The 24,201-nt window shown below is 36.3% G+C and overlaps 1 protein-coding gene across 9 annotated transcripts in view; it reads right to left on the reverse strand.

Annotated features, from left to right (window-relative positions):
• Positions 1–24,201, reverse strand: part of SCAF8 (SR-related CTD associated factor 8) — a 250,670-nt gene that overhangs the window by 166,841 nt on the left and 59,628 nt on the right. For 8 of the 9 annotated variants that reach the window (XR_004262852.1, XR_004262850.1, XR_004262851.1 and 5 more), the window contains 7 exons: positions 18,202–18,378; positions 16,727–16,806; positions 14,843–14,960; positions 8,550–8,681; positions 7,942–8,054; positions 6,228–6,421; positions 1,719–1,819 (listed from right to left, as the gene is read on the reverse strand). Coding sequence is in view for 5 of the 9 variants with exons in the window: in XM_032258747.1 (XP_032114638.1) it covers positions 1,719–1,819; positions 6,228–6,421; positions 7,942–8,054; positions 8,550–8,681; positions 14,843–14,960; positions 16,727–16,806; positions 18,202–18,378 (915 nt within the window). In the remaining 4 variants the exon portion in view is untranslated. The remainder of the gene's footprint in view (positions 1–1,718; positions 1,820–6,227; positions 6,422–7,941; positions 8,055–8,549; positions 8,682–14,842; positions 14,961–16,726; positions 16,807–18,201; positions 18,379–24,201) is intronic. The other variant, XM_032258748.1, reaches the window with a different exon arrangement.

Raw genomic sequence — 24,201 nt, forward strand, 5'->3', positions numbered from 1 at the left:
CAAATCACTTCGTTTCCACATTAGAAAATAACAGTATGTGAACTACTTAACCAGCTTCTTATGAGGCTCCAGAGAGATCACACACAAAAGAAAGATGCAAAATGGTTCAACTCAACTCAAAGAATTCTGTTATTATTACAGAAAAGTCAAGTTTGGTCATTTAAGGAAGACTGGGAAGGAATTAAGACTAGAAAGGAAAAACTGGGCAATATTCGGATAAAAATGATAAAAGATTCCACAGACTCCCAGCACTTTGGGAGGCTGAGGCAGGTGGATCACGAGGTCAAGAGATCAAGACCATCCTGATCAACATGGTGAAACCCCGTCTCTACTAAAAATACAAAATATTAGCTGGGCATGGTGGTGCGTGCCTGCAATCCCAGCTACTCAGGACGCTGAGGCAGGAGAATTGCCTGAACCCAGGAGGCGGAGGTTGCTGTGAGCCAAGATCGTGCCATTGTACTCCAGCCTGGGTAACGTGAGTGAAACTCCGTCTCAAAAAAAAAAAAAAAAAAAAAAAAGATCCCACAGACATAAAACTATAACCACAGGGAATGAAATCAGAAGCTTGGTGAATTAAGTGTCCTTATACTTCCTGTCTTCCAAGATGAATGCATGGATAGATGAATGGATGGACGAATGGATAGATGGACAGACAGATAGACAAATAAATGTCTCCCCAAATGACTACAAAACATTTCATTACATAGCGGGAGGAAGGAAGAAAGTGAATAATTTTTAAATAAAAGAACAATTAAAATGGCTAACCACAGATATCTGGCCTTCAGAAAAAAGCATCAGGCCTTATAAAGAATAAAACAGACTCAAAGGAGGAGACTGGGTGGTGCAAAACTAGTGCAAGAATCACACGTGAAAGAGTTATGCTCCACTTACTAGCACTTCGCTTACCATACTGATTTTTTGACCTAACATTTGCTCTGTTAGATAAGAAAGACAGTAAAAGAGCATCAGAGAATGAGAAAAGAAAAAGGCAAAAGAGACTCAGGATCCCAAGTCTAGCTGTGTCTCCACAGCTCCTCATGTGCAAGTGACTACAATTCTGTGGGACTCCCGATTCCCTTAAACACATTTTTTTTTTTTTTCTTGGAGACAAGTTTTGCTCTTGTTGCCCAGGCTGGAGTGCAATGGCGAAATCTCAGCTCACTGCAACCTCTGCCTCCCAGGTTCAGGCAATTCTCCTGTTTCAGCCTCCTGAGTAGCTGGAATTATAGGCATGGGCCACCACACCCAGCTAATTTTTTGGAATTTTAGTAGAGACGGGGTTTCTCCATGTTGGTCAGGCTGGTCTCAAACTCCCGACCTCAGGTGATCTGTCCACCTCGGCCTCCCAAAGTGCTGGGATTACAGGCGTGAGCCACCATATCAGCCCTTAAACACATTTTTTTAAAAAAGGAATTAAACTAGACCACACATAGGGTTCCTGCTAATTCAAACATTTGATGATGTTAGGAATCAAACATGTTACCCTGTTATAAAACTCAAGAATATTTTGCTAGAATTCTATTTTAAAAATAGTAATAATTATGAAGAGAAACAGCACCAAAATAAACACAGGCATTAACAAAGTAAAACAATTCTTGAAAAGATGTGCATTATTAAAGGCAGACATTACTGGGCTAACCAGGAACAGAAATGATTCTTTGTATGAATAAAAACCTCATTTTTTTAACCTTAAATTATTAAGAACTAATACTTGCATTAATGGATTCAATTTGTCCGAACTCTTCAAACAGGTTGGTTAAATCTTGCTGTGTTGCCTTCTTGTCCACTTGCCCAACCCAGAGAGTGGTACTACATACTGTCAAGACATAAGAGACAAATGACCTAAATCATATAGACAGTTACTTCTTTCAAACGTAGCTGAGGAAAAAACAGTAATAAAAATAATAATTAAAGATAATATATTCAAAATAATTTTTAATGAACACCTGCATCTGTTATGTTTAAAATTAACTAAAATCACAAGTATTAATTCAGATCTTTGCCAAGTGAACCACTTGCATGTCACCTGTTTTCAAGGTTGGCTGCACACTTGAACCATCTGTGGATGCCAGGGTCCCACTCTAAGAGGATGAGTGACATGCAGTATGAAAGACTGGAAAGTGAGAGTTGTAAAATTCCCTAGGTGATTCTAATGTGCAACAAAGTTTCAAAACCACTTCTCACAGTAATCCCATTTGTGAACCTTTTAAGTGTCCTTCTGTGCTGGAAGAACTAAGTAAATGTGTCTCCCTAATCAAGAGATAAATCTGAAAACATTATCTTATCCTTAAGGAAACAATCCTTTGCGTAGAAGATACAAAGGGAAAATGGCCAAATCAGAACCCCTTGAAAGACTTAAAGGTACTTAACTGTTGAAAGCCACATCCCTTTAACAAATATTAAACAGGAAACACCTTGCCTATTTTCAGCTGTATTGTTCATGCCTCCACGAAATGCCTCCTTTTACAGAAGATGTTTATTTTAAAAACATTCATAGCTGACACTTTTGTATAATTTCCATACCTTGTATTTGGATTTATGTCAGTGACCACATTTCTGACTACCTTTTATCTATAATATGACAGGTCTAAGGCAGGTTTTAATCTATGGCTAAGTTAGCCCCAAATAAAGGTACTACCCTTGGCAAGATCACTACTGAGTGTCCTAAGTTTTTTCCACCAGGTCTCTGGTTAGTCAGAACTCTGACATCTTCCAGACCTGTGTAAGCTTTAGAAATCACTTAGCTAACACATATTCCCTGGTCATTGTTCTTTCCCTGACAGTTGTTTATCTCCTGTAGTCTTACCCTATATTCAATTTAATCTTCAACTAAAGTCTCAAGGAGCTCTGCATTAGGTTTTTACTTTTCTGAAACAGGGTCTTGCTCTGTTGCGCAGGCTGGAATGCAGTGGTGTGATCTCGGCTGTCTGCAACCTCCACCTCCTGGGCTCAAGCAATCCTCCACCCTCAGTCTCCTGAGTAACTGGGACTACAGGTGTGCATCACCACGCTCAGCTAATTTTTTTGTATCTTTAGCAGAGATGCAGTTTCACCATGTTGCCCAGGCTGGTCTCAAACTCCTGGTCTCAAGTGATCCTAAAGTGCTGATGACAGAGGTGAGCCACCATGCCTGGACTTGAATTAGTTTTTTATTGCTGCTGTAACAAAATAACATAAACATAGAATAAAACAAATGTATTACATTATAATTTTGAAGATCTACAATGGGTCAGCAGGGCTGCATTCCCTCTGGAGGATCTTGGGGAGAATCTGTTTCCTTATCTTTGCTAGGTTCTAAAAGGTGCCTGCATTTCTTGGCTCACGGCCACAACCTCCATTTTCAAAACCACCTCTCTAACATTTCCCAAATTCTCTCTCCTTTCATCACCACATCACCTTTTTCTCTCCAACATACTTGCTCCCCTCTTATGTACCCGTGTAATTAAACTGGGTCTTCTGGGGTAATCCAAGTTCATCTCCCCACCTCAATATCCCTAATTTAAAAGGGCCTGAAAAGTCCCTTTTACCATACAATGTAACATATTTACAAATTCCAATGATTTAAATGTAGGTACCTTTTGGTGAGCCATTATTCAATCTACCACAACCCTTAACAGAAGTCTGGGGCTCTTTCATGGAATAGATCTCCCTGCCCCTTTATTTTTGGAGACAAGGTCTTACTCTGTCAGCAGGCTGAGGCTAGAATACAGTGTCCTAATCATAGCTCACTGCAGCCTCCAACTCCTCTTGCCTCAGCTTCCACAGAAGCTGAAACCAGAGGCACACATTACCATACCTGGTTAAGTTTTTATTTTTAGTACAGACAAGGTCTTGCTGTTTCCCAGGTAGGTCTTAATCTCCTGACTCAAGCAATTCTCCTGCCTTGGCCTCCCAAAGTGCTATTATAGGTTTGAGCCACTGCACTCAGCCTTAAGGATTCTTTTGTTTGTTTGTTTTGAGACAGGGTCTTGCTCTGTTCCTCAGGCTGGAACACGGAATCTTGCTGCTCCTTAGGCTAGACATGCAATCATGTCCCACTGCAGCCTCTCAACCTCCTAGGAACAAGTGATCCTCCCACCTCTTGCTTGAGTAGTTGGGACTACAGATGTGAACCACTTTGCCCAACTAATTTTTTTTTTTTTGGTCAAGATGGGGTCTCACTATGTTGCCCAGGCTGGTCTTAAACTCCTGGCCTCAAGCAATCTGCTAGCCTGTGCCTCCCAAAGTAGCCTGGATTACACATGTGAGCCACTGTACCTGGCATTCACTTTTTCCTCTTTATTACCGGTTTTGCATATTCCAGCTGCCTTAATCTCCCTAAACTCTGCTCCATATTTCCCATCTCTTTCAATATTATCTCTCTACACATTTTCCCCATAGCGAATGCCATTTTTTTCTCAGAAAGCACTAATGATTTTTTACATCCCATGCAGAAGGGAGACTTGATTCCTGGAATGTTACTATTCATTGGTGCTTTATATCCCCTATTCATGAAAATTTTGTGTTCTAAAATCCATGCTAAAAACAATAGTATGAAAACACTATCAATATGTTCAAAATGTGTTAAGAAAGAATACAAATCACAGGAAATTGATACTGCTTTTCATTAAGGAGAGCTGTGAGGTAAACAATCAGATGAAGGTGAGTCACATAAATTGTTCTTCCCAGTGCACATAAAAGTTATGTTTACGCTACACTATAACCTATTAAGTGTGCAACAGCATTACATCTAAATAATGTACACATCTTAATTTTAAAACACTTTATTGCAAAAAAAAAATTAAAAAAAAAAAGCTGACATAGAGACAAAGTGGGCACCTGCTACTGGAAAAATGGTGCCCAACAGATGTACTTAACACAGGGTGGTCACAATCCTTCAATCTATTTTAAAAAAAAGCAGTAACTGCAAAGTACAATGGAGTGAAGTGCAATAAAATGAGGTATGCCTTATTTGCTTATGTGCTTTTTTATTTTCCTTTTTGCTGTTTGTTATACCCATGAAAATAAAAGAAATAAAAAATAAATTCCACAGTTAAAAACTATTTAAACAGTGACATCAACAATGTGGCAAATTAGGTGAGAAACTAAATGAGAGAGACTCTGCCTAAAATCCTTACTCTAATATTGGCAAATAAATAGATGATTCTGAATGTCTTAATGGAAATCATGTGAGAAAGCACAATAGAGGTTTTATGTTCAGACCTTTGACATTATTTATCAGTCAGCACTAAAATGTTTAAATGTATACTCTCACCCTAAGGAACAAACAAACTTCTAGAGCAAGGAATATCAATATTATTAGGTTGACACTAGCTCTCACAACCAGATAAAATTCAGGCAAGATAGCCAAGGCCTACAAAAATTGCCAAAACTTAGTAAGAAGATGGCTATTGCCTTTTATTACAGGCCTGGGTTTCCAAGACGCTCAAGTAGTATAAATTATATCAATTATTTTTCTAACTCTCTGGCACAGGGAATTTATTTGGAAGTCTTCAGAAATTAGATAACACAATCAATGTTTAGTTCTTTGGAAAGAATGACAGTTTGCTCTATTTTATGTACTTCTTTGCACGTATGCAATCTCTTAGTTCATCTTAAAAGCCATAACCCACCAAGAAGACCCTAGGCAAAATTTGACACTAATTAAAGCTTATTTTGCTGTACTTAACTTTCCTACCAAGTGAACCTGCTCCAAGCCTACTCCAAAACCAAACCCCACCACTACCGAATCTGTTCTAATTGTACGTAACTGATTAACATGCAACCATGGAAAGTTTGTACAGCAGGAATTCTCCCGTAGTACTAACCCATAATGTTATAACTGCTTTAAAAATTATATATAGCTAAGTATATGCTTCATATAATTACTCCTATAGACCTGGTGGCCATAATTGGTTAGAATACTATAGACAGATGTCACTGTGTCCATGCTACAGATACCAGCCTAGTCTGCTTTTTATATCACTAGTCGATACAGATTTTCTAACTTGCATTTGGGGAGAAAAAAAAAATCAACCCTCAACGACCTTGGTCTTTGAATAGAATCTGTTCTTCCTTTTTCTTCTCTATCATGTTACAAAAACCAGAGACAAAATTACTCACTTGCCAACCCACTTTTAAACTTCTTAATCTGAAAATAAAATTTGGTTAAGAGACTTTGTAGCAGATTAACTATTTTTTAAATATGCATTGAAACCAAAGCATTGTAGACATATGTTACTTACCACTCAATGTTTTAGATCTAATTGGAGGTAATCCCTTTTTCTGTCGTTCTTTCTCTCTTTCTCTGGCTCTCCTTTCACTTGAATACGATCGTGATGATTTTCTCTTTCTTTCTCTTGAGCGGGAACGCGATCGCTTTCTGTGTTTACGCTTTCTAGAACCAGATCGTGACCTAGACCTTCGTTTTCTTGGTGATCTACAAAAAAATTTTATTTTACTTCTAACAACAATGTTTTCCTTCTATCAAATTTGTCACTTCTAAGTGAGGGAAAAAACATCAAAAAAAGTTGTCTTATATTTAATGACAATATCTTAAAATATTCTGAAGTACAATCAAGTGTCAAAAATGCATTTCACGGCAGGGCGCAGTGGCTCAAGCCTGTAATCCCAGCACTCTTGGAAGGCCAAGGTGAGCAGATCATGAGGTCGGGAGTTCGAGACCAGCCTGGCCAACATAGTGAAACCTCACCTCTCCTAAAAATACAAAAATTAGCGGGGCGTAGTGGCACATGCCTGTAGTTCCAGCTCTCAGGAGACTGAGGCAGGAGAATCACTTGAACCTGGGAGGTGGAGGTTGCAATGAGCCAAGATCACGCCACTGGCACTCCAGCCTGGACAACACAGTGAGACTCTATCTCAAAAAAAAAAAAAAAAAAAATTTAAAAAAAGCATTTTTCCTCAAATCCGTATACTGCTTAGGTCCACATTAGTATTAGTTGGCAATGATTCTGAGAATGGGTGACTATTCACAATGAAGAGGAAAAAGGCAAGAATGAGATTCTAGAAAGGGCCTCACTTTCTTGTAGTGTATTCCAGCTCATTTTTCAAACAGAAGAACAGGAATGAAAGACCAAAGAAAATTAAAAGACCAGTTACGTGATACAGCATTAGGCCACTACATAATTCTGCTTAGTAGTTTCCAACTTATAAAATTTTATGGTGCTTATAGAGGGTGACACTGAAACACCTTTGCCTGTCAACCACATGCCATTCAGTTCTCTTCAAAATGCTTAGTAAGAGGCTGCTAATGACAAATAAAGACAATTTCAACACTACGATTGTTATTGTTTCAGGAAAATAATTCAGTGATACGAGATGGATTTAGAGCAAGTTGAATTGACAGGCTCTCATTTGCCATAGATAACAACACAGAACTTTGTGACAAGAACAAGGAATCACTGAAAAACTCATCAAATGTACGGCCCTTCTTCCAGCATTCACTGTTCAGATTTTTCAGGGGCATTCATATGCAAAAAAATAGAATATAAAAATGTTAAATACTGATACCTTTAAGTTAAGTTCATAAAGAAAACTGTTTTATAAATAATGTTTATAAAGATAAATTTTGTAGATTTTTATGACCATTTTTGGTGTGTGAGATGAAATGGAATCCAGGAAACACAGCCTGAATTAACTGTTGTTTGGAGGCAACAATATTCTAAATTGGGTGTCCTCATATTAACTAAATTCAAATATAATTCAAAATCCCAGTCTCATGATATGGCTGCCAATCTTATGTAAATTAGTGAAATAAATGGCCACAGATATATCAATTAAAACAGAACAAAGGTTATCTTGTTTTTGAAATAACTTTTTTTCTGAGAGACTGTGAAAAAATACGTCATCCCAAGGAAAACATTTCATCTTGATGCAAAAAAAATAAAGCCAACATTTTTAAAGTTCACACACAGCTATTATTAAATATTATTGTAGAACCTTGAACGAGAACGTGAATGTGTTCTGGATCTTGAGCGAACCGCCACTTTCTTAGCTTCTTGTTCAAAGACCTCCTCTTCCACTCCATCTTGCCCTTCATCTATATCCATATCCTTGAAAGTCAAAAGAACAGCAAACGAACAGAAAGGCTGGTTGAAATTGGGTTATACATTGACAGTACTGTCTTTAAAAATATTCACAATAGGAGCATTAATGCCTAATACAGGGGTGGCCAATCTTTTGGTTTCCCTGGGTCACATTAGAAGAAGAAATGTCTTTGGCCACACATAAAAAATACTAACACTAATGACAGCTCATGAGCTTTAAAAAAAAAAAATTGCAAAAAAAAAAAAAAAAAAAAAAACTCATCTTGTTTTAAGATGAGTTTATAAATTTGTGTTGAGCCGCATTCAAAGCAGCTGTGGGCCATGTGCTTGGCCTAGAGGCTAAGCTTAGGCCTTGAACAAGCTTAACCCTAATACGTAAAATGACTACAACGTGGAGCTTAAGTGTGGGAAAAATACATTCTAGTACACAGCTATTATAAAATATATGTTTTCTTTAACTACTTTTAGAAATTTATGACCCAGAAAACCATTTACTTTTACCTGCTGCTGAATATCTATGGAATCATCCAAATTGACTTCAGGTTCAAGAAAATGCTGCTGACTACTCCCTTGTGATGGTGACGCTGAATGCTCTGACCCAAATGTTCCTTCCTGACTATCCTGAGGAGTGGTCTATTGAGAAAATATACAAACAAACATTGGGAGATAGTTTTTATTATGGATGAGAATGTTAAACACAACAAACATCACAACTACATGTTTAAAAAGAAGCCCCACACATAAAAGAAATTCCACGTTCAATCATTTATAAAGTAATAAATCCAGAATTGTACATTTGTATAAACTCAAGCTATGTAAAAGCAGGGTACAGCTCCATAAAAGGGATTAAGATATTAAAATGGTAAAATCGAATAATTTTTTTTTGAGACAGAGTCTTGCTCTGTCACCTAGGATGGAGTGCAATAGAGCAATCTGAGCTCATTGCAACCTTCACCTCCTGGGTTCAAGCAATTCTCTGCCACAGTTTCCCAAGTAGCTGGGATTACAGGTGCCTGCAACCATGCCTTTGCTAATTTTTTTGTATTTTTAGTAGAGACTGGGTTTCACCGTATCAGTCAGGCTGGTCTCCACCTCCTGCCCTCGTGTGATCCACCGTACCCAACCCAAATAAATTTTTAATTGTGGAAAATATAAACTACAGAGGACTAATAAAGGAATTATAGCACGAAAAATATATAATGGTACTTATTAAATGAACCTAGATTTTCACTGGTAATTAGCATTAATAAAAAATGCTATAAAGAAAAAACAGGCCAGGTGCAGTGGCTCACACCTGTAATCCCAGCACTTTGGGAGGCTGAGGTGGGTGAATCACGTGGTCAGGAGTTCAAGACCAGCCTGGCCAAGATGGTGAAACCCTGTCTCTACTACAAATACAAAAAAATTAGCAGGGTGCAACTGTAATCCCCAGCTACTCAGGAGGCTGAGGCAGAGAACTACTTGAACCTGGGAGGTGGAGGTGGCAGTGAGCTGAGATCACACCACTTGACTCCAGCCAGGGCGACAAAGCCAGACTTCATCTCACTTAAAAAAAAAAAAATAAAAAAAAAAAGTATTTTATATTTTTAAAAAATTATGGTCATATCTTACATGTATAAAGGGAACACAAAGCTCAAATACCAATACTGAAATCACTGATCTAGCAAAACCATTCTTAATATGAGTCTTCCCCAATTTCCTTCTCTCAGAATTCACAAAGTAATAGGAATTACTGTGAAATATGTAAAATATTTCAAAAATTCTAATAAAAGTTAGGCAATGAAATCTAATTATTAAAATATTTAAAATTGGAACACTGCCCCAATGCCCCAGCCCCCTCCACATAGGAAGAAAACTGGAATAACTTGATATAACACTTAGTTGCTACAAGTCTGATTAGCAATTACATATACAGCCCACTCTCAGTATCCATGGGGAATTGATTCTAGGACACCCCTAAGGGTACCAAAATCCTCAGGTGCTAAAGTCACTTATATTAAATGACATAGTATTTGCATATAACCTACACACATCCTCCCATATGCTTTAAATCACCCCTAGATTACCTATAATAAAATACCTACACATAACTTCATGAGTGTGGATTTGATGTAGTATGGAGGAAGACAGAGTACTACAGTTTTAACTGAGAAATGAGAAAACTTATGGAGGGAAATGACTTTGTGGATAAAATCTAAAACATGATTTTGCAGGTATCTCAGATCACAAGCTGGGAATAATTAAGAGAAAAAGATAAAACTTTTCTCTTGTTACAAACTCTGTGATTGTCAGTAAGTTATGTGAACTCTGAGTTTCAGCCTCCCTAAAAGGAATACAAGTATCTACCTACATTTGAGAACTGTCAAGGCAATACATGAGATTATAAAAATAAAAAAAATTCTGTAAAGAATACAAAGACATATATTACACCGTACCAGTTTAGGAAGACTACAAACAATTCAAGTAAGTTTAAGAAATTTAATGGTATTAAACAAGAGAACACAGGAGGTAACAGCTATCACTGAACTTAGATTTTAGGTATTGTGGTACCATCAATCTGGATGTTAAGACAGGATTTTAGAAGCTCCAGGCCTAGAAATCACTAGGCATCCTTACCTATCAAAAGGCAAACAGCTTATTGGCCTCATGAAGTACTGAATTTAAGTCACCTTAGTACATATGATTTTTCTAAACTAAGAGCTGTGAGTACAGTTTACTTCAATTATAAAACTATAATTTTATATAAGTGAAGTGATCTTGGCTACAATTTGAAATCTTTTTCATTTTATTCTCGTGTCTCCATATTCCTTTAAAATAAAACAATATGAAAGCAAGATCATGACTTCTATCATGTTCAAATAACATCAAACCAATTAGAATAGGGATTTGTTTACAAGGGAGTTTAAAATATTACTTTTACAAGTAATGACATTTAACTAAAACAGAAGAAAAGAAAGCAGTGCAAAAATTAAGAGCCAAAAAATTCATTAAAGAAGAGTTCCAAGTCTCTTAATTTATGACTAAATAGGTTCTCCAAGGACAAAGGACATTTTCAAAGTTTAGAAATAAATCAAAGCTAAAGTTAGAAAAAAAAAGCAGTCTTCTACTAGCCAAAGACCTATTCTATACCACAATATTGACCAAAAAGTCAGTAAATAAACATACTCTTTCACAGCAAATCAAACAAATGTGACTGAAGTAGAACCTTGGCTTAAGCCTTTAAAGTGGTGCAATTAACAAAAGAATTCTTAGCAACAAAGCAAGATAATTTTCTACTTAATTCAAGCCCCATTATTTGGTCTTAATTCAGTTCTCATATATACACATCTTGTATTTCTATCAACATTCACCTTAAGCTCCCTATCTATCCCACTCCACTTGTTTTTCACCCTTAACTTCTTTCAATGAGTTAAACTTTTACGTAACCACCAGGATCTATTACAACAAATTTCAGTTTTTCAGTTTCTTTCTGAGCAGTTTTACCTATTGGAAAGATTGCTATTTCATGATTTTTATTCTTTCTCAGAGGTCTTATGAATAACAAAGAAAATGTAATTTTAGAAAAGTAGACTAAAATTTATTATCTTGCAATTAGCATCGGATCCACTGGACTTTCTAACAAATCTAAGGTATGCTACAGGATCTCAGAAATTTTATTTTCCTATACTTTGAAACATTTTTGTATTTTATCATCCCAGGAATATTTCATTATTATTTATCATTACTTATCAATTAATTATTCCCAATTTTATGTCAAAAATTACTAAAGGCCGGGTGCAGTGGCTCATGCCTATAATCCCAGAACTTTGGGAGGCCAAGGCGGGGGGATCAACTGAGGTCAGGTGTTCAAGATCAGCCTGACTAACATGGAGAAAACCCACTTCTACTAAAAATACAAAATTAGCCAGGTTTGGTGGTACATGCCTGCAATCCCAGCTACTCAGGAGCCTGAGGCAGGATAATCACTTGAACTCAGGAGGCAGAGGTTGTCATGAGCCAAGATCCCCCGCACTGCACTCTAGCCTGGGCAACAAGAGCAAAACTCTTGTCTCAAAAAATAAAAAGGGGGGGGGGTGGGCCAGGCACGGTGGCTCATGCCTGTGATCCCAGCACTCTGGAAAGCCAAAGCAGGCAGATCACGAGGTCAGGAGTTCAAGACCAGCCTGGCCAACATAATGAAACCCCATCTCTAGTAAAAACACAAAAAATTAGCTGGGTGTGGTGGTGGCTGCCTGTAATTCCAGCTACTTGGGAGGCTGAGCCAGGAGAATCGTTTGAACCCAGGAGGTAGGGGTTGCAGTGAATGGAGATTGCGCCACTGCACTCCAGCCTGGGCGACAGTGCAAGACTCCATCTCAAAAAATAAATAAATAAATAAGACTAAGATAAAAAAAGGAAAACAATGGAACTGTTCAGAAGGGTAATTCAATAGCGAAAAATTTAGTTTTAATACATGCCAAAATAAATACTGCATTATGTTTCAAGAAAAAGACTGGATACATCATCTTGCAGTTTGTCTTTAGCATTCCTTGAACATGGCTGAATATTTGGATTTTTAATTTTCAATGGTTTTTATTTTTATACAGACTAGACCTTAATGTTTACTTCACGTGTGGTTAGAGCTACATGAGTACGGTGTGTAAGGTGGCACTATCAGTGCTATTCCTTTATCTAAGACACTATGACCACTTATAGGTAGCTATACTAAGCCTAGTAGTAAACAAAAATGCATAATTTTTTCCATATATTTACTCCATCTTAAGTACACTAAAATAATTGGTTTGGTAGAGTGAATTACACAATTTATTATATTTGTTACACTATTAATATACTTTCCATTCTAAATCTGTCATAAGTTTTATATTATCTACCTTATGAAAACAGTTCTAGTTTTCTTTACCACTCCCTTTTCTTCATTTGATTCATTTCTGAACAAAGAGGCTTTTCAGAACTTCTATTCTTTTCAAAGGAATCTTATTATGGTAAGCTGTGAAATTCTGGAACTAATATATAGAGTAATTAACTAAGCCCAGAGTTTTCTTTTTGGTAAATGAGATTCTTAAGACAGACTTGCTCTTTCTCAAGTTTATTTTCACTTCAACAATAAGGTGTTAATTACAAGCTGGTCAAGACTACTTGATTCTGCTGAGAGAGAGACCATTTAAAAAAAAAAAAAGTACTACCAGGATTTTAGTGCTTCTGCTAAACCTTCTAAAATGAAACTATGACTAAAGCAATTCAAAATGTGTTACATTTATAGCTCAACAAATCTGTTATTTGGATAAACTCTTCTATCAGGACTACCTCCAGCCTCTCTAACAGTTCTTTTATTTTGTATTATGCCACTGATGACCTGTTTGTGAGTTACAACTTCGGTTTTTCTTTAAACAACATCTAAATGTTCTTAATTGTGTTCTATCTTAAACAACATCTAAATGTTCTATCTTCACCTTCTGCATTCTCAGGCAGATATATTTGCTTGACATAACATACTGCCCCTACTCTGACCACTTATATCAGAATCATTTCCTCAAAAAAAGGTTTGAAATTCCATTCTCATAATTCTAGGCAGAGTTCCAACCCAGCAAATATCATTAACATCCATTTTATATTACTGTTTACATTAAAAAGCCAAGTTCAGACCCCACCGATGTCTCAACTTTGCTATCTCTTCCATCTAAAGTAGCTGTTCCCTCCTAGATGCTCCCATAGGCCTTCACTTGTACCTCTATGACAAAAATAAAGAATTCTGCCAGGTGTTCATACAGTTGTATGTGCTCCATTAGAGAAGAGGCTACCTGATGCCACAACCTCTTTTCTGTTCATCTTTGTATGTATCATTTGCCTAACAAGGCATTGCTCATATTTTTAAGGTTTTTTTGTGATATTTTTATTAAACCCATTAATGCCACAACTTTTTTAATATTAGGAAGAAGTATGCTGGAGAGGAAGAGGAGATTTCCTAATACTTTCATTCTGAACACTTTACATGTGTAACTATGTCTTATGGCTTTGTAATGAATTTAATCCTGGCCCTACAATTTGACATTTGATCAATTAAAAGGTGCAATATTTTGTCAAAGATTATCAAATTTATAAGATAAAGTTAAAGGATTTTTACAACTCAAAAGAATGTTACATTTAGTTAGTTATAGGTGTTTTTAAATTCTTAGCTATGCGTAAAAATAACAGCACATCTTGAGTCAGATAATATGTAACATTAGCTGTACACTGCTGCATTAGATGTTTAAGTCTTCTGGAGTAAAATGGGAGTCATAATGCCTATCTCATGAGGGTTAAATGTATCCATGTCTGCCACATACAGAATAAAGTTCCTGCCACATAGTAACAGCTATTACATTTTTAAAATTAAAGATAGCAATTTACACGGTCATCATTGTCACCAATAATATAATCATCATTAACTTGATAGGAAACAGAGAGAAAAACATGTTAAGTTTTAAGTGGAATTCTGAATCCCCCCCATCCTCTGTTCTCTACTTCCAGTACACTGAAATTAATTTCTACAGTGTAGATTCGTAAGTTACCAGAATACATTTTGATTACAGAAAAAACCATAATAAAGGTCCTTAAAATAATTGACCTTACTAATAACAGTTGAAAAATATCACCATAACAAACTTTAGAAAGAAATAAATTAGCTGGTAAAAGCTAAATAGTTGAGAAAATAATAAGACCAGTTTTTTTTTTTTTTTAAAGCCAACCCACAAAAATGCCAATTTATAAAATATAAATAGCAATAACTCTAAAGACCACAAGATGGGGTTATAAACCTTTTGAGGCTGTTGCTGTTCCAATAGCTGCTGTCTGAGATGTTCCAGATTTTGCTGTTGTAGTTGTTCTGCTATCTGATGAAAAATGGAATTGTTCACAGATTCTGAAACGTGAGAACTAAAAGGAAAAACAGGTGGAAACATATTTTAAAACCCACTAAAGATACTATGAAAACAACTGAGTATTCAAATAAAACAAAACAAAAAAAAGCCAATTAAATGAAACTGCATGTTTGCTTTTTCTACTACTTTTTCAATATTCTACTATATGTTTGCTTTTGAAGTTTTAATGCCAAAAGTAGAATACTTCAGAACATCAATACCTTAAAAGAAAAATAAATACAACTGTATATCAACAGATGGATAACATGTCAGAGATACTCTGCTGAAGAGCTGATATTGTTGTCTCATGCTATTAAATACATATAAATTAGTGCTTTTTCATTAGAGCATATTAAGAAAATCTCAATAAAGTATTTATAAAAGTTTATTTCAACAGCATCACTTTAACTCCTCTAACTATGAGATAGAAAAATGGTCTATCAATCAGTATGTGCAAGATCTACAACTGTAATCGATAAAGTTTATAAAACTAATACTCTTCCTTTAGAAAATCATATACATTATTAGGTATGTTAACATAAGTAGACACTGTTTAGGTAAGAAGAAATAATAGTTTAACTATATTCTTGGAAATTCACACCTGGAATACACCTGGGATTCTGGGTGCCACAAGGTAAGACATGAACAAAAAAGAGGGCATCCCAAAAGGGGCAAGCAGGATGGTGAGAGGTCTTGAAACAGTTGGAAAAAAAAGTGTACTTCATCTGGAGCAAATAAATCTAAGGGGAAGAATGATACCTATTTTCAAATATTAAAAAGCTACATCTCTATAGTGGAGTAAATTTGTTTCCTTGCTTCAGAAAGTAAAATGTGGGTCAGTGTGTATTAATAGAAAATAAAGAAAACAGGATTCAGTTTAACAAAACAACACACAATAATAACAATTAGTTAACTCCTCATCACAGAAAGCATTAAAATACTGGATAAATAAACTATCATCAGGACTGTTAACAGAGATTCTCACATAGTTTAGGACACTGATCAACATGATTTCAAATGCTGCTTCCAACTTTGCAATTCATAATCTAAAATATTAGTTTTAAATTTTGTCAAGTGGAATCATTTTACCAAAATGATACATTGTATTTAACACATTCTAAAATTCTGTTTTTATGTATTACCCCAATATATACAACTAACTTCTGTTTGAAACAAGAGACCCACAGACTTTCACCATTCATCCTTCTTCCACTCTCCCAACTTCTACCCCTGCCCCCTCCAACATCTTCCTCCTACTAGTCCATTCACAAACCCTCACAGAACCTAGGGCACTGAAGAATTGTTTAGGGGGGAAAAAAGTTGCTGATTTAAATAAAAACATACAACACATTTCTTTAAAAAAAATAAATCCCTATAACTCCAATTCTTAATTCTAATCAGGTTGATGTATTCCCACAATTTCATAAGCTTTCTAGAAATGGTCTTTCGCACTAGAAGCAAGCTTCATTCCTAGTATTCCAACCACTCTTACAATGAAGTTAAATAACTTAAAGCCTAATATAGAAAATATTACAACTGGATTTACCAATATCTATCAATGTTCTTAGAGGGAACTTTATGATACAGTCTATTTGCAAAGATCTGAGAAAAGACTCAAAATAATATAAGGAGACAAGACAGCATCTCTACCACCCTTGTATAATGTTAGAGGTTCAACAGCTTGAAATGGTAACTCCAACTTATTAAGTATACTTAGTAGTTCAGATGGCAACAACCCACCCAATATTAAAAAAACTATGGCTATAAAGAAAAAATTCTTACAGTTGCGAAGTTGGAATTTCCTTTTTGGGCTCTTCACTATGCTCAGAATCTTCCCCAAAATCAAACCTATCCATCAACTTCTGGGGGGAAAAAAGGAGAAACAGGCACATTAAAAAGTACTTCACACAAATATAAGTTATAAATGCTATTTTACATGTCAATGACATTCTGTTAATTTATCTCTATCATTTAATGTGTCAATAAATGTTTTGTATCACTTTATACTTTATAAAGTGCTTTGAGTAGATTTTTCCTTTAAAGCATTTTGATATGTATTATCTTATGTAACAAAACAAATTATGATAGAGGCAGGATAAACATTAATACTCAAATTTTACAGAAAACTAAGGATTAAAATAATTAGGTAGCTTTCCCATGGTAATTCCCTAAATGAAACATCTAGGACCATAATCAATGGATCTATTAATAGTATGGTTCTCAACTTAGAATGCTGTTATTCTTCTGAATGCTCAACCTAAAGGCTTTTTATGTGGTCTAGCTATTTAGTGTTAGACTAAATTAGACATAGAAGCTGCTGGCCAAAATGTCTAAGTAATAATCCAATAAATCAGTATTTACTTTCCTTTAACATAATAGTACAAATTTTAAAAATATGAACACCACTTCCAAGCATTATGATACTCCCATAATTAACAAGCATACTAAGAATATCACACACTAAATTATACATGAAAGATTTTAAATTTCAGAAACACTATCTTTTACAGTTAGGCCTTAACTTACCATAGTTATAGTATAATGACAAACTGTAGAGAAGTTTTCCTTTAAACTTTTCACACATTGATTAGAAAATTTTAACTTTTGCAGGTCCAAATGACAGAACACAGAGAGAGCAGCAAAATAAAATGTGGCATCCATGAAAATCAGACAAGTTCAGAAAATAAGAGCTTGCCTCAGGGGGGGAGTACAAGATTTTACTGACCAGTTATTTTTAGTCAAATAAAAATATTTTAAATGTTTCAAGAAAAAGCAATTTTTTTTTTTTTTTGAGACAAGAGCCTTGCTCTGTCACCTAGGCTGGAGTACACTGGCTTGATCTCAGCTCACTGCAACCTCTACCTCTGAAGTTCAAGCGATTCTCCTGCCTCAGCCACCCCAGTAGCTGGGATTACAGGCACGCACCACCTAGCTAATTTTTGTATTTTAGTAGAAACAGGGGTTTCACCACATTGGCCAGGCTGGTCTCAAACTCCTGGCCTCAAGTGATCTACCTGCCTTGGCCTCCCAAAGTGCTGGGATTACAGGTATGAGCCACTGTACCTGGCCTAAGAAAACAGTTTTAATTATTCAATTTTCAGAAGTTTGAACCTTTTGTAAACTTCACAATGTCTTATACAGCGTACAGGGGATATTAAAACAGTCCATAAAAAATTCATTTATAGAATTAAAATCCATGAGATAGTATATAGTATTGAATAATTCACATAGAGCCAATTTGATATTTTAGTTTCTACCTTGTTAAAGGAGACTCCCTGTTCTAAGGGAGTGAGAGTGTTGGCAGCCGCAGCTGCAGCTGTAAGTTGTGCTGTAAGAGCTTGCAACTGAACAACAAGACCAGCATCCAGAGCCTGCAGAATGGAAGGCTGGGGCTTCTGCTGTTGTATCTGTAAGGTTTGTATTAACTGTTGAAGCTGGAGAGAAAAAAACAATTATTACAAAACAAGTGTTGGGTTTTTTTCTGTAAGAGTGGCCACCTAAAACTTTTAGTCAGTAAAATTAATCATTCCACACTCTCTTTGGAGATCAAGAAAAAAATACATACTGTTAATCACAGTTAATTTTTTTGAAGGTTGTGTACCATATATTACATAGTCCTTAATAAGTTTGTCTTACTTCTGGAAAGTCAGCAAACTTTAAACAAAATAGAGTGACCTGTGACAACCAGTTTAAAAACTCATTACAAGCTGACACCTTTTTCACGAAACTTTTCAACCCTTCTTCAATTAACTCTTTACACTCTATAAAAGGACAAGCACTGAAAATAGCAGCAGCTTTTGGTATTACTCAGAATTACCATCTGAGCACACAGTTCCTGAAAGCAGGAGAGCGATGAAGAAATCTGTTTCTCAGAGTAGAGTCTGGCAATTAGTTATTAATAATAAAGTGTGTCATCTAGAGTTGAAGGCAACTCTTGCTGCCACTATGTACCCACTCCTGTTAAAAAACAGACACAACAGTAAGTTCTTTAAGAGATTCCACAGATAAGAAAACCCTATATACATCCCAGAAGTAAATGTTAATCAATCCAGTTATAAGCCTGAGTTAAATCCAAAAATATGAGTTTAAAAGAGAAAAATGAAGACAGCAAACTACTGATTACAAAGACAATTGTACTCTTGAAGTTCAACTTCTAGAAGGAGAGGACACAAAAACTATGTAAGAAGAAAGTAAAGTAAAAACAGCAACATTAGGAAACAAACTTGTCACTTAACTATCAACTAAACATTTTCTATTAAAACTACTAAAATGATACCAAAGAAAATACAAAAATATATGATAGTTAAAAGTTACTGCACTTAGGAAGACCCAGAACAAAAAAGACCAAGATGACATTCTAAATCACTATGAGGAAGGAAGGGCGGGCAGAATGAAGAGAGAATGGGGAGACAGGACTGGGGGTGGTGGTGTGGGAGGAAGGAAATGCCGTATTTCCCCTTTACACTTTTAACTGCTCCTTTTCACATCTGCACTTTCCCAGTCAGTGGCACTGTTATTCATTTGGTCACCCAAGTTTTAAAGAAAAAAAAAACAAAAAACAAAAAAACCTGCCACATCCAATTTTTTTTCCTCTACTCCGGCTTCATAGTCTATCAATTACTGTTTTACTGACTGTTTGTACTATTTCTTTCAAAAAAATTCTTCTCCTGCCAAAAACATTTAATATAAGAACACTTGCTTTATGAATTGTTTTCAAAATATTATCACGAAATAAAATTACTAACTCTACAATTTCATCTAACATCCAGTTAACATTCAGTTTCCAAACTGTCTCAAAAATGTAGAAAATATATTTAACCTAATAGTACACATTGGTTTTTAAAAATATTTTTAAGTCTAGAATGGCTCCATGTTTTTGAGATTGTATTTTCAGAAAGTATACAACCTTACTATTTTTCGTAATTATCTCCTTTTCAAAACCACTATTACCAAAAAAAGTTACTCTGCCTCTGGACTTCTCCCCTCTCTAATCCTTGTCAAGTACTGTTAAGATCATGTGACTTCAACATAAAAAGTCCCTGGTGATTCCCCCATTGCTTAGCAAATGAATGGTTTATCTCTCAGCCCACTACTTATAGTTTCCACAACCTAGGTCACACTTAAGTCTGCCATTTAACTTTGTCATTAATAGCTTACACAGACTCTTAAGACAACTCAACTCTACAATATTTTTTGTATATCCAACATTGTAATGCTTCTGTACATCATTCATTCATTCCACAAGAAACATATCAAACACCATCTATAACCTAGACACTGGAGAAGCAGCAGTGAAATGCAAAAAATTCTTGCCCTAGTTTAGCAGACATTCCAGTGGGAAAAGACAGAGAAAAAACAAGTAATTATATAACATAACAGAAGGTAGTATGTGCTAAGGAAGGAAGTAAGCAGAGGTGAGCGAGAACAGAGTGTAAAGAATGACAGGTAGAGCTTACAGTTTTAAATAGCAGTCACGGCCGGGCACAGTGGCTCACACCTGTAATCCCAGCATTTTGGGAGGCTGAGGTGGGCGGATCACTTGAGGTCAGGAGTTCAAGACCAGCCTGGCCAACATGGTGAAACTCCATCTCTACTAAAAATACAAAATTTAGCCAGGCATGGTGGCTCACACCTGTATTCCTGGCTACTCGGGAGACTGAGGCAGGAGAATCGCTTGAATCTGGGAGGCCCAGGTTGCACTGACCCGAGATTGTGCCATTGCATACCAGCCTGGGCAACAGAGCAAGACTCTGTCTCAAAATAAATAAATAAATAAATAGCAGTCACTTAAGGCCTTATTAAAGTGACATTTAAACAAAGACTTACAGAAGGTGAAGCCATATGAATATATGACGAAAGTGGGTTTTCAGTATAAAAAACATCAAATGCAGAGATGTTGGGGCAGGATTACAGGTAGTTTATGTAAGAAACAACAAAAATGCCACTATGGCTGCGATGGAACCAGTCACAGGGCGAAGGAGGTGAGAAACGAAGCAAAGTAAAACATAAAAGCAGGGGTCGGGGGTAGGCAACATAAGCAAGTCTTATCAGAGAAATCTATGAATTGGTGACAAAAAATGTTGGGAAGGGAACAACAGATCAAACTGAGAACATACAAGGACCAATGAAGTGACTGTTGACATCTGGGCTTTTAGCACAGGCACGATGGCTCATGCCTGTAATCCCACTGACTTGGGAGGTGCAGGTCAGAGGACTGCTTGAGGCCAGGAGTCCGAGATCAGCCTGGGCAACATAGTGACATCCTGTCTCTACATAAAAATAAAAAATTTAACGAGGCACGGTAGCTACAGGTTTAGTCCCAGCTACTTGGAAGACTGAGGTGGGATTGCTACACCCCAGGAGTTCAAGGATACAGTGCAATACGATTACACCACTGTACTCCAGTCTTAGCGACAAAGCAAAACCCTGTCTCAAAATAAAATCAAACAAACAAAACAACTTGGGCTTTTACTCTGAATGAGACAGGGAGTCAATGGAGGATTCTGAGCAGAGTCATTACACGAACTCTTAGGTATTAAAAGGGTCTCACTGCAGTATTGAGAACAGACTGCTGTGAGGCAAGGGTGGAAGAAGCCCCATTAAGAAGATTCTGCAATAAACCAGGTGGGAAATGATAGTGGCTTGATTCTAGGAGCTAGTGACAGAGGTGGTGAGTTAGTGACTCAGAATATACTCTGAAGGCAGAGGATTTCTTAACAGATTGGATCTGAAGAACAAAAGGAAGAAAAGAATCAAGGATGATTCTTAAGCTTCAGAGTATGAGCAAATGAAAAAATCGCATTTCCACTAACTGAGAGGAAGATGCAGGTAAAGCAGATTTTATCTGAAAGACTGAGAATTCATTGTTTACTCTCAACTGTCTCTGTCTATGTAGCTCATCCTTAGCATCCATTTCTTACCCATCCTTTAAAAACAAATTTAACTGTCATCTGTACAACGGAACTTTCCTGAACCAATTATTCAAGCTAAAATATTAACTCTAGTCCTGAATTTCCAAAGCCCTTCTTTTCTAAAGTTCTCCCATGATTATAAATGTAATTACATGTATGTATTCCAATTAACCTTGACTATTAAACTTTAGGCTTCCAGAGGCCAGAAAATGTTTCTTATCTTGTGTGCTCCAGAACAAAGTACAGTGCCTCAAACACTGCAGGCCAAAGTAAATGTTTGCAGAAGGTTGAATGAATGAAAAACAACCAATGAAGTGATACAATATCACTGGGCTTCAGACACCAAACAAGCTCTACAAAATTCTAGTTTGGTTTGAATAGTGAAGGAAGGGTGAAAGGTAAGAAAATTGGAGAAGCAGATGATAAAGTAAAAAGGGGGAGCAACACAAGCAAAGAGAACACTTACCATTAATTTAGAGAAATCTATGAAACTCTGTAATCTAAGTAATGAAAAATGTTTGGAAAAAATAACAGATTACATTGAGAATAATTCTCAATACCATAAAGTTGGATTTTATTCTATGTACAACATGCAATTGTTGCTTGTTCCTGAGCATATGTTTAAGATATATGAGATCATTTATAAAGATTAGTCTTGCAGAGAATTAAAACGATAGATCAAAAAGGGAGGAGAAGCAGCCAAGGGATTAAATGCTACTTAAAAGAGTATTATCAATAGTCCAAAAATGAAGAACTAGGGTAGTAACAGAAATAAAAAGCATAAACTCCAATAAACCTAAAGCTAAAAGGGCAAAAACACAACACAATGTCAGATGTGCACACCAAAGTTAGTTTTTTAAAAAAGTATGTACAACTATGAAAAGCAAAATAGACTGTTTCTAATAATAAATATTTACTACTAAAGTTTACTCAGGTAAGGTAGAATAATTGAATACAAATAACCAAAAAAAGAATTGAAAAATGTTATCAAAAATTAATCTCCCTGAACACACCAAACCCTAGAGGAGTTTTTGGTTTTCTTTTTTTTATGAGATGGAATCTTATTCTGTCACCCAGGCTGGAGTGCAGTGGCGTGATCTTGGCTCACTGCAACCTCCACCTCTCGGGTTCAAGCGATTCTCCTGCTTCAGCCTCTTAAGTAGCTGGGATTACAGGCATGTGCCACCATGCCCAGCTAATTTTTGTGTTTTTAGTAGAGACGGGTTTCGCCATGTGGCCCAGCAAATCTTGAAATTCTGGCCTCAAGTGATCCACCCACGAGGGCCTCCAAAAATGTTCGGATTACAGGCCTAAGCCAACGCACAGGGCTCCTAAAAGTTTTTCCATTAAGTTCATCCAAACCTTCCAGAGGCAGGAAACACTCAGGTTATACTGCACGGAATACAGAAAAAGATAACCATTTCTAAATTGATCACACAAAGCAAGCAATAATCCTAATTTAAAAATAGAATAGTAATAAAAACTAGGGACCCATCTCAGTAGAGTTGCAAAATTGTTGCAAATAGAAAGTAGTTGTGAAATAGCTTATACTTCAAAGCAAAACAAAAATCAGAGGATATTTAAATGTACTACCTCAAAGGAGAGTGTGAATTTGTAAGAGTGAAAGAGAAAGAAAGAAAGAGAGAGACAGAGAGAGAGAGAGAGAAGGAGAAGGAGGGAGGGAGGGTGGGACAGAGAGTGAGAGTGAGAGAGAGAGAGAGAGAGAGAGAGAGAGTGAGTGTGTGTGTGTGTGTGTGTACAGGACTTCCATGCTGAATCATATAAGAAAGTTGAATAATTGAAAAACGATGCTATTATCTCCACTAATAAAATTTTAAATCAAAACCCCACAAAACACTATCATCTAGAAAAAGCAGAATATACTCCTAATAAAAAACATATATATCAAAACAAAACCATCATCATAGTAGAACAAAAACAAGGTATTTCTATTTGAGTCTGAAAAAAGTAACAATGAGTATACTATCATTATTACTATTATAATCTCTTCTGGAACTTAGTGCAATAAATTAAGAAAACTACACATACTGGCCGGGCAAGGTGGCTCACGCCTGTAATCTCAGCACTTTGGGAGGGCAAGGCAAGCGGATCATGAAGTCAAGAGACTATCCTAAACAACATGGTAAAACCCCATCTCTACTAAAAATACAAAAATTAGCTGGGCGTCATGGTGCACACCTATAGCCCCAGTTACTCGAGTGGATGAGCCAGGAGAAACGCTGGAACCCAGGAGGCAGAGGTTGCAGTGAGCCAAGATGGTGCCACTGCACTCCAGACTGGTGACAGAGGGAGACTCTGACTCCAAAAAAAAAAAAAAAAAAAAAA

This window comes from Sapajus apella, unplaced genomic scaffold (assembly GCF_009761245.1).
Source record: "Sapajus apella isolate SASKATOON/1434 unplaced genomic scaffold, GSC_monkey_1.0 scaffold105, whole genome shotgun sequence".
In the NCBI taxonomy this organism is placed as follows: domain Eukaryota; kingdom Metazoa; phylum Chordata; class Mammalia; order Primates; family Cebidae; genus Sapajus; species Sapajus apella.